Source organism: Bison bison, unplaced genomic scaffold (assembly GCF_000754665.1).
Source record: "Bison bison bison isolate TAMUID 2011002044 unplaced genomic scaffold, Bison_UMD1.0 scf7180017864116, whole genome shotgun sequence".
NCBI classification, from domain to species: domain Eukaryota; kingdom Metazoa; phylum Chordata; class Mammalia; order Artiodactyla; family Bovidae; genus Bison; species Bison bison.
The window spans coordinates 689,570-704,692 of NW_011494688.1; the positions used below are offsets into that span (position 1 = coordinate 689,570).

General features: G+C 42.6%; 1 protein-coding gene across 1 annotated transcript in view; it reads right to left on the reverse strand.

Annotated features, from left to right (window-relative positions):
* The window catches only part of CCDC6 (coiled-coil domain containing 6), a 113,090-nt gene that overhangs the window by 23,416 nt on the left and 74,551 nt on the right, over positions 1 to 15,123 (reverse strand). The window contains exons 5-6 of the mRNA XM_010839401.1: positions 5,374 to 5,477; positions 574 to 734 (exon numbers count right to left, since the gene is read on the reverse strand). Of these exons, the coding sequence (XP_010837703.1) occupies positions 574 to 734; positions 5,374 to 5,477 (265 nt within the window). The remainder of the gene's footprint in view (positions 1 to 573; positions 735 to 5,373; positions 5,478 to 15,123) is intronic.

Sequence of the window (15,123 nt, forward strand, 5' to 3'; positions counted from 1 at the left end):
CTTCTCTGCATTAATGCTCCCAGAGTGCGCTGAGGCCTCCAGCATCGCTTGTGTTAGCACCATCTAAGGGATGAACACCAGGGAGCTGGGGAGGAGTACTACCTCTCATATAAAATAGATAACTAATGGGGACCTACTGTATAGCACAGGACACTCTCTATTCAATATTCTGTAATGACCAATATGGGAAAAGAATCCCCAAAAGAGTGGATGTATGTAAATGGACAACTGACTCACTCTGCTTGCTGTATAACAGAAACTAACACACACTGTTAATCAACTATATTCCAATTAAAATTAATTAAAAGAAAAGAAATACTGCCTCTGATCCTGGACCCTCCTGAAATTATGTGATTTTCTAGTATTCTTAACTATTTGCCCTGCCCCACTGTAATTTTTTTAAAAATGAACTATTCCAGGATGACAGACATATAATTATGTACTGGCAATGAAACACAATATGAATTTAATTTATACAAATTCAATGGGAAATACACGTATTTTATAAAACTCTCTCCTTGGTGAGTGGATTACTCCTGTGGACAGATGACCAGTGACAGCAAGCCTACGTACGCTGTAACTGGGCAGCTCTCAGTTGCTTCTTCAGCCTCTCCACTTCATTCTTTAAAAACCTGATGTGTCGCATCATGTTTTCGGGAGAGTCGATCTCCATGGAGATGTCTCTAGGCGATGGGGGAGCAGACACCGGCTGATCCAATTTCTCCTGCAGGATTCTTCATTGAAAAGAAAAATCCAACAATGAAAAACAGTTTGTCTTTAAAACATAAAACACTGATCTGATGCTCACCATCATCTATTTTTAAAATACATAAATAAAATAAAATACATAAATAAATTCTTAGTAATTGAAAAATAAAGACAAAACAACACATTCTAGCTGGGAGGTTTGTTTTAATAGCATGCTCATATTAATCACCAAAATTCACTAAATTAACTCCTCTGCCCATCTTCCAGTATTTTTAATCGCCCTTACTTGACAGTCAAGTCAAAGGACAGAGCTGAAGAATCCACCTTCCCTTTCTTCCTGTTAAATGGCCGGTGGTAATTAAGCCTTACATAAAAAATCTCTAACACTGGCTTCTGATTATCATGCCGGGCATACCCTGGGCAGTCAGGATGATTTGCTGACTAAATGGTCCACATGTTGGGCTTGAGGGAATGGAGACCCTGGAGGAATTTCCTCTCAGTGCTTTTAGTTGAAACTTAAGAACTATAGATCATGAATCTTTTTGGAGGGTTGTGTCAAATAGACAGATACACTTCTCAGCTTCCCTCCTGAAAAACCAACCCTAAGATTTCCCTGGTCCAGTGGCTAACACTCTGTACTCTCAATGCAGGGGGCCCAGGTTCGATCCCTGGTCAGGGAAGTAGATCCCACACACAACTAAAGACCCTGCTTGCTACAACTAAAGACCCTGCTTGCTGCAACTAAGACTTGGCACAGTCAAATTAAAAAATAAATATTTTCAAAAAGAAAAAACAAGGGCAAGGCCAACTGGATGGAAGGCCCTTTGCTTCTCGCCACAGCAAAAGGAAAAACAGTTAAAGACAAAACAAAACCAAAAATGTACTGGGTTAATAAGTGGGTGGTACCACCTTCTCTATCAAATATTTTTAGTCTGAAGTACATAAAGCTCTAATATTTGACAAAATGACAATTTCATAAAGTTCCATGCAATAACTGGTATTTATATATATATAAAACCTTCTACTGCTTTCTTCAAAGAAAGATTGACTGGCAGCAGACCTCTCTGCCTCCTTTTTATAAACTGCTGGGAAGTTTTTGGTTTAGTTTGGTTTTTACCTTTGAGTTTATCCCTTGCTGAGAAAACTAGGTGGTTAAATATTGTAATGGTCTCTCCATCTATTGGATGAAATAACTTTCCATGATTCAATTAGTACTACTATAATAAGGCAAAACAAAACTGATTCAACTACCGCTTCAATAATTCCATATAGGTACACCTTGGATCTTCACTTTTTTTAAAGCCTGTGGAAGATTCCCTGGAGAAGGCCATGGCAACTCACTCCAGTATTCTTGGCTAGAGAACTGGATGAACAAAGGAGCCTGACAGGCTACAGTCCACGGGCCGCAGAGTCAGACACATCTGAGCAACTAACGCACAACCCACACCTGAATCTGTTTTGCAGATCTTGAGATGAACTCAATCTATGGTTATTCATCCGAACCAAATATTTATGGCAAATATTTCTGGTCATTAAACTAAAGTTCCTGGTGAAGTAGGTGAATGAATATTTTCAAGAAGTTTCCTTTCTACACCCAAACACACATCCCATCTACAGAACTTCCCTGCCATTAGCCCTGTTCCACCCACCCCAAAGCACACAGTGCTTAAATCTAAGGGCCCCACCACATCTTTTTTTGTGGGGGACTGTGTGGCACAACATGTAGGATCTTGGTTCCCCAAACAGGGATTGAACCCATGCTCCTTGCATTGAGAGCTCAGTCTTAACCACAGGACCACCAGGGAAGCACTCCCACCCCAGTTCTTGCACAAAGGGATTCAAGATTACATGTGTTGCTGAGCTTTTCATATCCATGTATTATTTAACAGTAAAAACACTAACCTTAAATATATACAAGTAAGTCTATAAAAAACAAAGTTTTATAGACTTTAGTAAGTCTTAAAACACAAAGATGATCATTTTGCTATTAAAATCTCAGCCTTCCTAATGAAGTACACTCTAGAGATATGTGATCAGTCATGGTACACAGCACACATCCTAAGCACTTCAGAAAATAATGGGGGAAGCAGGTTCCAATAAGAAATTCTACCAGGACAGTAAGAGGGGAGTATAAAGATGGACCAACAGAAGAATAGTTCAGTTTAGCTGCTCGGACTCATTGCGACCCCATGGACTGCGGCACGCCAGGCTTCCCTGTTCATCACCACTCCCAGAGCTTGCTCAAACTCATGTCCATCGAGTCAGTGATGCCATCCAACCATCTCATCCCCTGTCATCCCCTTCTCCTCCAACCTTCAATCTTTCCCAGCATCAGGGTCTTTTCCAATCAGTCAGTTCTTCCCATCAGGCGGCCAAAGTATTGGAGTTTCAGCTTCAGCATCAGTCCTTCCAGTGAATATTCAGGACTGACTTCCTTTATGATTGACTGGTTGGATGTCCTTGCGGTCCAAGGGACTCTTAAGGATCTTCTCCAACACCACAGTTCAAAAGCATCAATTCTTTGGTGCTCAGCTTTCTTCACAGTCCAACTCTCACATCCATACATGACTACTGGAAAAACCATAGCTTTGACTAGACGGACCTTTGTTGGCAAAGTAATGTCTCTGCTTTTTAATATGCTGTCTAGGTTGGTCATAGCTTTTCTTCCAATTCCAAGCAGTAAGTGTCTTTTAATTTCATGGCTGCAGTCACCATCTGCAGTGATTTTGGAGCCCCAAAAAATAAAGCCTCTCAGTGTTCCCATTGTTTTCCCATCTATTTGCCATGAAGTGATGGGACTGGATGCCATGATCTTAGTTTTTTGAATGTTGACTTTTAAGCCAACTTTTCCACTGTCCTGTTTCAACAAGAGACTCTTTAGTTCTTCACTTTCTGCCATAAGTGTAGTGTCATCTGCATATCTGAGGTTATTGATATTTCTCCCAGCAATCTTGATTCCAGCTTGTGCTTCTTTCAGCCTGGCATTTTGCATGATGGACTCTGCCCAGAAGTTAAATAAGCAGGGTGACAAAATACAGCCTTGACATATTCCTTTCCCGATTTGGAACCAGTCTGTTGTCCCATGTCCAGTTGTAACTGCTGCCTCTTGACCTGCATACAGATTTCTCAGGAGGCAGATCAGGTGGTCTGCTAGTCCCATCTCTTTAAGAATTTTCCACAGTTTGCTGTGATCCACACAGTCAAAGGCTTTGGCATAGTCAATAAAGCAGATGTTTTTCTGGAACTCTCTTGCTTTCTAATTTGATCTCTGGTTCCTCTGCCTTTTCCAAATCCAGCTTGAACATCTGGAAATTCATGGTTCACGTACTGTTGAAGCCTCACTTGGAGAATTTTGAGCATTACTTTGCTAGGGTGTGAGATGAATGCAACTGTGCAGTAGTTTGAGCATTCTTTGGCATTGCCTTTCTTTGGGATTGGAATGAAAACTGACATTTTCCAGTCCTGTGGTCACTGCTGAGTTTCCCAAATTTGCTGGCGTATTAAGTACAGCACTTTAATAGTATCATCTTTTAGGATTTGAAAGAGCTCAGCTGGAATTCCATCACCTCCACTAGCTTTGTTCATAGTGATGCTTCCTAAGGCCTACTTGACTTCACACTCCAGGATGTCTGGCTCAAATGAGTGATCACACCATCATGGTTATCTGGGTCATGAAGATCTTTTTGTACAGTTCTTCTGTGTATTCTTGCCACCTCTTCTTAATATTTTCTGCTTCTGTTAGATCCATACCATTTGTGTTCTTTATTGTACCCATCTTTGCATGAAATGTTCCTTTGGTATCTCTAATTTTCTTGAAGAGGTCTCTAGTCTTTCCCAATCTATTGTTTTCCTCTATTCTTTGCACTGATCACTGAGGAAGGCTTTCTTATCTCTCCTTGCTATTTTTTGGAACTCTGCATTCAGATGTGTATATCTTTCCTTTTCTCCTTTGCCTTTCGCTTCTCTTCTTGTCTCAGCTATTTGTAAGGCCTCCTCAGACAACCGTTTTGCCCTTTTGCATTCCTTTTTCTTGGGGACGGTCTTGATCACTGCCTCCTGTACAATGTCATAAACCTCCGTCTATAGTTCTTCAGGCACTCTGTCTGTGAGATCTAATCCCCTGAATCTATTTGTCACTTCTACTATATAATTGTCGGAGAAGGCAATGGCAAGCCACTCCAGTGCTCTTGCCTGAAGAATCCCATGGATGGAAGAGCCTGGTGGGTTGCAGTCCATGGGGTTGCTACAAGTTGGACGCGGCTGAGCGACTTCACTTTCACTTTTCACTTTCACACAGTGGAGAAGGCAATGGCAACCCACTCCAGTGTTCTTGCCTGGAGAATCCCGGGGACGGCGGAGCCTGGTGGGCTGCTGTCTGTGGGGTTGCACAGAGTCAGACACGACTGAAGCGACTTAGCAGCAGCAACTGTGTAATTGTAAGGGATTTTATTTAGGTCATACCTGAATGGTCTAGTGGTTTCCCCTTCTTTAGGAGGACAGGCTATCAACATTTTCCCCATTTGTCGAATTAAAACAGCGTGTGTCCACTAAGGCATTAAAATGTCCTGTTGTTACTCCTTGGTCACATTCAGCACGGTCCCCCGACCCCACATCCAACACACACGCATTTACAGACACTACATAGAACAGCAAGACTCAACACACCGCTTTTCAGCTTCAAGTTTATCCATCCTCTTCCAGAGACGGTTCACTAGTGCTTCTTGTTCTTGTTCCAAAGTATTTTCAAGGTCAATCTTCTCCCGTCTCAACTGGAGAAAAAGAAAGAAGTTTTACTGAGAATTGTAGGCCACTTAAACTTTGTTAATTAGATTTTTTGATTGGAACACTAGGATCCCTTTCCATGGAGAAAACTGCAAAGAAACGGTCAATTTTCTGGCACAGACACATTAAGTGCATTTAGTTCTTAAACTTTAATTGAGAAAACTGAGATACGTTCATTCTTTGATGTTAACACTTAATTGCTCTCTGGTAGGTCAATCACAGTGGTTGCTTCAGCAGTTACTCAAGACACATGGAAAGTCTTCCTTAAAGAGAGTTTGAGGAGCTTTGCTTGCCAGTTGTCTCAGGACATAAGCGGATTTGTCTCCCTAGTCCTGCATGCATTTCAACATTAAACCAGAAAGGTTATACTTCCATTTACAGAAATAACTCCAGCACTGAAGACAATTCTACCAAGTGGTTAATGGGTACATAGAAATGTGTCCTAAGATATAAAAACATGTGCGAAAAGGATAAACACCACATTCACAATACTGGTTACTTCTGGGGAGGTGGGGAAGAAGGAAAATGTGATTTAGGGGAAGGCAAACGGTTGTAGAGGGAACCCTACACTGCATTCTACTTCATAAAAAGAAGCAATTTGGGGAAGCAATTAATTTAATCTATTAACATAGAAAGTGAAAGTGTTAAGTCGCTCAGTCCTGACTCTTTTCGACCCCATGGACTATAGTCCTCCAGGCTCCTCTGTCCATGGGACTCTCCAAGCAAGAATATTGGAGTGTGTTGCCATTCCCTTCTCCAGGGGATCTTCCCAACCCAGGGATCGAACCCGGGTCTCCCGCATTGCAGGCAGATTCTTTACTGTCTGAGCCAACACAGAGCAACATGCAAACACTGAGACCAACAGCAGACACAGGTTAATAGGGATGTAGCGGAGAACGCGATGGCACCCCACTCCAGTACTCTTGCCTGGAAAATCCAATGGACGGAGGAGCCTGGTGGGCTGCAGTCCATGGGGTCGCCAAGAGTCAGACACGACTGAGCGACCTCACTTTCACTTTTCACTTTCATGCATTGGAGAAGGAAATGGCAACCTGCTCCAGTGTTCTTGCCTGGAGAATCCCAGGGACGGGGAAATCTGGTGGGCTCCCGTCTATGGAGTCGCACAGAGTCGGACACGACTGAAGCGACTTAGCAGAGAACTGGTTGGTGATGGACAGGGAGGCCTGGTGTGCTGTGATTCATGGGGTCTCGAAGAGTCGGACACGACTGAGCGACTGAACTGAATTGAACTGAGGAATCAGAAAGGTCTGCCCTCTGGGGACTCTTTTGGTTGGCCAAAAAGTTCATTCAGGTTTTTCCATTACAGCTTGTGAGAAACCCAAATGAACTTATTGGCCAGCCCAATATATTTTAGTAGTGGTGAAGACATTAAAAGAAACCATTTATATGTTTTAGTAGACAGTGAGAGAGATATGAAGAAAAAGAGGGCTGGTGATGGGGACAGAAAGTGCCATGATCAACAGAGTTCACAGCATCAAGAAGAAGGAAATGTGTGGTATCACTTTTGGATACTTGTCTATCTGCTTGGGATATTAAGTAATTTTAACAGAAATCATTTTTTAAAAAGGGGGCAATGTTATATTACCGCCCCCATGCTGTCTCTTCAACCAACTGGAATTTATCTTTTCAACTACTGACTTAACAGATTATTTTTGATTGCACAGCTACACACAGCTGTCCAGGTATTAATAGCAGACTTCACACTTCTTTAGCAGGTGAGAGGCAAGCTTCTCACTGAGCCTATGTAGACATAAAGTGAGACCCATTCCATGGACAAAATGCAGCCTTTTACAGCAACCAAAGCAGACATACCTTACTCTACCAGTCAATGAGCCAAGATCACACAGTCAACAGAAAACACAGCTTCACTTTTTTTTCTTTGCATGGGCAAAGGGAGAGGAATCAGCCTAAGCTGGAAGCATCCTGTGCAGTGAAGCTGGGAGCTGGCTAATGCACAAAAGCTCCTAAAGATATTAAACAGCTCCTTTTCCCCGCAAGGAGGAAAAACCCAGGAACACCTCACAGAACTCCTATGAATCTTTGTGACCCTCTGACCACATTTTGGGCCAAGGTTTGAAGTACTGATACAATTCACAGTCGTTTATTTAAAGAAACAAAATGCGAAGTCATTTACCCTTTAAGGACCCTATTGCCATGTTTAACTAAAACATGACAAGGGGTACTTGGTAGGTGAGAAAAAATTCAAGCAAGGCATCGTTTTGTAGTACAGATGCCTAGTAGAGAAACTAATGCCCAACGGCTTATTTTTAATTATGCACCATGCAAATCTATAACTCCAAAAAACAAAATCAAGACAAAGCTGTCTTTACCCACATATGACTGACTCGGCATGTGGTTTTGAGGGTGTCGCAAAGAGTCGGACACGACTGAGCAACTGAACTGAACTGAACTGAACCTGCCCTCAGGCTTCCTAGATGGCGCTAGTGGTAAAGAACCCACTTGCCAATGCAGGAGATGTTAAGAGATGCAGGTTTGATCCCTGGGTGGGGAAGATCCCCTGCAGGAGAGCATGGCAACACACTCCACGTATTCTTGCCTGGAGAATCCCATGGACAGAGGAGCCTGGCGGGCTATGGTCTATAAGATCAGAGAGTTGGACATAACTGCAGCAACTTAGGATGCACGCACGCAACCTGCCCTCATCTATGAAATGAGAAGGCTGGCCTCAATGACATCTGAGGTCCCTTCCAGGGCCACCCATTCTATCATTCTCTGTCAATCTCAAGATGGCACTTGTCTCAGTCTGCGCTAGTTCCGTTGAGATTTTTAGAAACAAAAGCAGCAAAAGAAATCATCTAAATCCACTCTTTCATTTGAGAGTTGAGGAACCACTGATTCAGGGAAAGGAATGGGGATCAGTCACCATGGTGACCAGAGAAGCTGGGTCCCCTCTAACCAGCAAGTTCAGAGCATCTGGAGGGGCAAATAGGATTTGGGGTAAATTATCCAGTAATTCTTGGAAGTAGTGGAGCAGGGGGTACCTTAGTGAGTCCAAGAGTATGCAGGAGCAGATAAGAAAGCAGGAAAAACAAAAGTTGAACATGAATCTCAGCTCCTTTTTGGTACCAGTTAGTAGAGCTATGTGTGAGAGAGTGTGTGTGTCTGTTAAGTCACTTCAGTTGTGTCCCACTCTTTGCAAACCTATGGACTGCAGCCTGCCAGGCCCCTCTGTCCACGGGATTCTCCAGGCAAGAATACCGGAGTGGGTTGCTGCGTCCTCCTGCAGGGGATCTTCCCGACCGAGACTGAACCCACGTCTCTCATGTCTCCTGCACTGGCAGGCAGGTTCCTTACCACTAGTGCCGCCTGGGAGCCTGTTAGCAGAAACCAAGTTTCACCCTCCGGAGGCCTGGGTTCACGTGGGCAGTAGACTGATAGCTGGTTGCCACCTGAAGAACTTCAGAACCTCCCGAAGTTCTTTATCAGCGCTGCCCTTCCATCTCCTGTCCATCTAATCCCACAGCCTATTTATTTATAGCCAAAGAGTACAAATCAGTACTGCTGTTTCAGACCTAAGTAGATTTTCAGTGCTTGCATTGCCGTGATATCAAACAACCCTCAAATCTGACAGTGTGTGTTAAACTGACAGGGTACTGAGTCAGAAATTCTTGCTGGAATGGAAACATCAGCTCAGTGCTGCATTCACTGCTTTTGCAATGCTGATCTCCATCTGTAACAGTCTTCCCTGTCTCCTTTTAAATTCAGTGTTCATGTCACAGGTACCCACTCTTCCATTACCAAACATCAAATTCTCAGGCAAACCCAAGCCCCTGCTAACTACACTGTCTATGAGCACGCAGCACCAGTGGATACAGCCGATTTGTAGAATATTCATTTGGAGGGCGGCTTTGTAATTAAGTCAGGTCAATGGACTGTCAGCCGAACTCCTTACTTGTCTTCAGTAGCTCTTCCTCCCATTGCAAGTTAATTAACATTGCACCAAGAGTTATTATGCTTCCCAAATAAATAACTTCTTTAATGGATAAACTTAGTGTATAAAAGTAGAGCTGGCTCATTTGAATTCACAGTCCTTCTCAGTGGACTGACACTCACCACCCAAAAAGCAAAAAAAGCAGGGGGCAGCCAAAAGACAGCTCCAACATTACCACACTTCTCTCTCAGGAGAGCATTTTCCCACTTAGAGAGAACCAGGATGCTCGCAGAGGTCAGGGAAGGAATACTTGGCAAAAAAGCCTGATGAGAATTGTAGCATGACCATGTGCTCAACTACAGAATTTTGAAAGGTTTTAGTGGATCATCTCAATCTACTTTGAAAAGTTTTAGTCTGACCACCAAATTACCATCATTCCTATGTGAAAATATATTTTGAACTCCAAACATTTGACTTAAAAACCCAATTTTGGAAGGCAGCCCATGACAACTGCCTGTTCTGTGTACACCAGAAATACACAGAGAAGGGAATTCCCTTGCGGTCTGGTGGTTAGGACTTCACTGTGTTGCTGAGGGCCCAGGTATGGTCCCTGGTCAGGGAACCATGATCCTACATGCTGTGTAGTGTGGCCAAAAAAAAAAAAAAGAACAGAAAAAATATATATACTGATAAAAAGACACAAAAAAATCACAAAGAATAGCAAGATAAATAGGGTTAGCCCTTGGGTTAAAGTATTAATAATATTGGTGGTAATTTATCATCCCATCTTTTCCTGCTCCCACACAATTTTTAAAAATATTTATGTGTTTTGGCTGTTTTGGGCTTCCTAGTTGCAGCTCACAGGCGTGGTTGCCTTATGGCACATTCCTTAGTTCCCCACCCAGGGATCGAATCCGCATCCCCTGTATTGGCAGGTAGATTCTTAACCACTGGACCCAGGGAAGTCCGCCCCACACAATTTTTTAATGAACATTTACTATGCTTATAACAAAAAATGGGAAGACAATATTACAAATTAACAATTTCCTAATTTAGGATATTAATTCACATACATAAAACACAGAATGAATTCATACACTCTGTTGCTGCTGCTGCTGCTGTGAAGTTGCTTCAGTCGTGTCTGACTCTATGCGACCCCATAGACGGCAGCCCACCAGGCTCCCCCGTCCCTGGGATTCTCCAGGCAAGAACACTGGAGTGGGTTGCCATTTCCTTCTCTAATGCATGAAAGTGAAAAGGGAAAGTGAAGTCGCTCAGTCGTGTCCGACTCTTAGTGATCCCATGGACTGCAGCCCACCAGGCTCCTCCATTCATGGGATTTTCCAGGCAAGAGTACTGGAGTGGGGTGCCATTGCCTTCTCCGTCATACACTCTAAGAGGAGAAATTATATTGAAGGCTCAGCTACTTATCTAGAAGACTGAGAATCTTCCAGACAGCCTTGAGTTACTAACCTTCTTTACCACAGCTTGTGCATCTGTATAAAAACTAGATTTGTTCTTTGAAATGGGTAGAACTTTAGGACAATAGTAATACCTTATTAATATTTAATATATGAAAAGTGACACTTTCATAGTTTACCAGCTCAATAAATTTTGCTTTTGTTCAGTGATAATGAAAAATCAAGGTCTTTTATGAAACATACACATATAATTAGTCATATTTATATGGTTTCCAGGCTTAAGTTTCCATCACTTTGACATCAGTGCAATATTATACAAATTTGCATAGTGGGTTCATAATTCTAGGGGACTCTTTTACCAAATAATCACCATCAGTGGAAAGCAAGCAGGTTTCAAAGTCTTGGGTATACAGGGTTTTTTTGCTACATCAAGAACACAGTGGAGAAATCCTCGGGAAAGAACACATACCACAGTGCATGCTGCAAATACACTGTCACATCAAGGGCTACCTTCAGCTCATCATCTAAAATAAGCCTCTATGAGAGACAAATATCATGTATCATGCGGAATTCAAAAAGGATACAAATCAACTTATTTACAAAAACAGACTCACAGACAGAGTAAACTTATCATTACTAAAGAGGGAAGGTTGGGGGAGGGATAAATTAGGAATTGGTGGGTAACACATAGATGCAGGATTTAGCCATTTGCCACACATGTTTAGCTAAGGAGAATACTTTTTCTAAGTTGCCCACCAAATTCTTGTACTTTTTTTTTTTTTTTTTAATGGACTTCGTGAAATGAACTTATGGTTGCCGGAGGGAAGGAACAGTTAGGGACTTTGGGAAGGTCATGCACACACTGCTATATTGAAGATGGATGACCAACAAAGACCCATTGTACAGCAATGGAACTCTGCTCAATGTCATGTGCCATCCTGGATGGGAGGAGGGCTTGGGGGAGAATGGACACATGTATTTATATGGGTGACTCCCAAGTACCACAACAGTATTAATGGGCTATACCCCAATCAAAATAAAAAGTTTAAAGTTATAAAGAACTGACTTCATCCATTCTAATTCCAAGCAACTAGAAAGTCTCAGTACAGTATCTCTGCATTCTATTACCCTTACAGTACGTAGCACACCCATGCCCTACAAGTTCACAGGCAACGGCTTTTCCACCAGTGCGTGACCAGGGACATACATGCTTGGACCATGGTGAGGTGCCTCTTTCTTTATAAAGAAAACTCATTTTTAATTTTGTCCCTGCCATCATCTGTTCAAACTGATGCACAAGGCAAATGTTATCTGGGTGCTTCAAAATAATACCTGACAAGATGGAACACAGTCTTGGTACTGAATTGAAACAAGGCCTAAGGAAGGACTTCTTTCATTTCATATCCTGCAGAGGGACTTAATCTGTGTCCCTGACAGAGCTCAACGTCTGCTCTCACAGGTGTGGAGGGGAGGCCCCTCAGCTGGCTTCATCACACTCTGACAGCTCCTCAATTACACATCAGCTGAAAAGAGAGCCTGCTGAAGCTCCTTGAGTACCACCTACCACTGCCCCTGGTTTGTTTGCTACCAAGCCACAAACTCTCACTTATATTCCAGTATGCTCTGAGGCTTTTCTCCACCTCTCCCTGATAAGCAGTAGGTAGGGCTTTCCTGGTGGCTCAGACAGTAAAGAATCCACCTGCAATGTGGGAGACCTGGCTTCAATCCCTGGGTGGGGAAGATCCCCTGGAGGAGGGCATGGCAATCTATTCTAGTATACTTACCTGGAGAATCCCATGGACAGAAGAGCCTGGCAGGCTACAGTCCATAGGGTCACAAGATTCAGACATGACTGAATGACTAAGTAAAAACAGCACAGGATGTCTGTGCTTGACCTTCAGGTGACCCACCCATCTTCAAAGATTTGCTGCAAATCCCCATCAAGTTGACTTCAGGGTCTACTGTGACTATGTCTGGCTGTGTACCTTGTCTAAAATGTGAAGACACAGGTTGTAATATTTTACTTTACAAAATTAAAAGCAGGGCAGCAAATTATAATACACTATTATTCAGTTCAGTTGCTCAGTCACGTCGGACTCTTTGTCACGCCATGGACTACAGCATGCCAGGCCTCCATGTCCATCACCAACTCCCGGAGCTTGCTCAAATTCATGTTCATTGAGTTGGTGATGCCATCCAACCATCTCATCCTCTGTTGTCCCCTTCTCCTCCTGCCTTCAATCATTCCCAGCATCAGGTCTTTTCCAATCAGTCAGTTCTTTCCATCAAGTGGCCAAAGTTTCAGCTTCAGCATCAGTCTTTTCAATGAATATTCAGGACTGACTTCCTTTACGATTGACTGGATTGATCTCCTTGCAGTCCAAGGGACTCTCAAGGATCTTCTCCAACACCATAGTTCAAAAGCATCAATCCTTTGGAGCTTCGCTTTCTTTATAGTTCAACTCTCACATCCATATGTGGCTACTGGAAAAACCATAGCTTTGACTAGATGGACCTTTGTTAACAAAGTAATGTCTCTGCTTTTTAATATGCTGTCTAGGTTGGTCATAGCTTTTCTTCCAAGGAGCAAGCATCTTTTAATTTCATGGCTGCAGTCACTATCTGCAATGATTTTGGAGCCCCATAAATAAAGTCTCTTACTGTTTCCATTGTTTTCCCATCTATTTGCCATGAAGTGATGGGACCGGATGCCATGATCTTGAATGTTGACTTTTAAGCCAACTTTTTCACTCTCCTCTTTCACTTTCATCAAGAGGCTCTTCAGTTCCTCTTCGCTTTCTGCCATAAGGGTGGTGTCATCTGCATATCCAAGGTTATTGATATTTCTCCCAGCAATCTTGATTCCAGCTTGTGCTTCATCCAGTCCAGCATTTCGCTTGATGTACTCTGCACAGAAGTTAAATAAGCAGGGTGACAATATATAGCTTTGACGTACTCCTCTCCCAATTTGGAACCAGTCTGTTATTCCATGTCCAGTTCTAACTGTTGCTTCTTGACCTGCATACAGATTTCTCAGGAGGCAGATCAGGTGGTCTGGTATTCCCATCTCTTTAAGAACTTTCCAGTTTGCTGTGATCCACACAGTCAAAGCCTTTGGTGTAGTCAATAAAGCAGAAGCAGATGTTTTTCTGGAACACTCTTGCTGTTTTAATGATCCAATGGATGTTGACCATTTGATCTCTGGTTCCTCTGCCTTTTCTAAAACCAGCTTGAACATCTGGAAGTTCATGGTTCACATACTGTTGAAGCCTCACTTGGAGAATTTTGAGCATTATTGTGCTAGTGCATGAGATGAGTGCAACTATGTGGTAGTTTGAGCATTCTTTGGCATTGCCTTTCTTTGGAATTGAAATGAAAACTGACCTTTTCCAGTCCTGTGGCCACTGCTGAGCTTTCCAAATTTGCTGGCATGTTGAAAGCAGCACTTTAACAGCATCATCTTCCAGGATTTGAAAGAGCTCTGCTGGAATTCCATCAGCTCCACTAGCTTTGTTCATAGTGATGCTTCCTAAGGCCCACTTGACTTCACATTCCAGGATGTCTGGCTCTAGGTGAGTGATCACAGCATCATGATTATCTGGGTCATAAAGATCTTTTTTGTACAGTTCTTCTGTGTATTCTTGCCACCTCTTCTTAATATCTTCTGCTTCTGTTAGGTCCATACCATTTCTGTCCATTATTGTTCCCATCTTTGCATGAAATGTTCCCTTGGTATCTCTAATTTTACTATTGTTAGATGACACTTATTGGTGTTATTGCTAGTGTTAGACAACACTATATATTGTTAACAACACTATCCCTTGGTATTTCTAATTTTCTCTACTATTGTTAGACACATTATTATTAGTGTTATTACTAGTGTTAGACAACAGTGTGCATTGTTCACAACATTATTGTTGGAGGAAAAAGAAGACAAAGGTAAGGAAGATGATGATGAATATGAACAGCAGCTGTTGGGGGGGGACTATCGTCGAGGTGATGTTTTTCATGTTTCTACTTCCATGTTTAGGTTTTCCACATTTTCTGGAAAGCGCAATGGATTAGTCTTATAATTTAGAAAGTTTAAGACTTCCATAATTTGAGATGAGTCTGTGAAATCAAACTTCAAACATGCACAGGGGTCATTAAGTTTCCTCTGTGCACGCAAGTGCGCTAAGTAGCTTCAGTCGTGTCCGACTCTGCAACGCTATGGCCCACCAGGTTTCTGTGTTCATGGGACTCTCCAGGCAAGAATACTGGAGTGGTTTGCCATTCCCTTCTCCAAGGGATCTTCCCCAC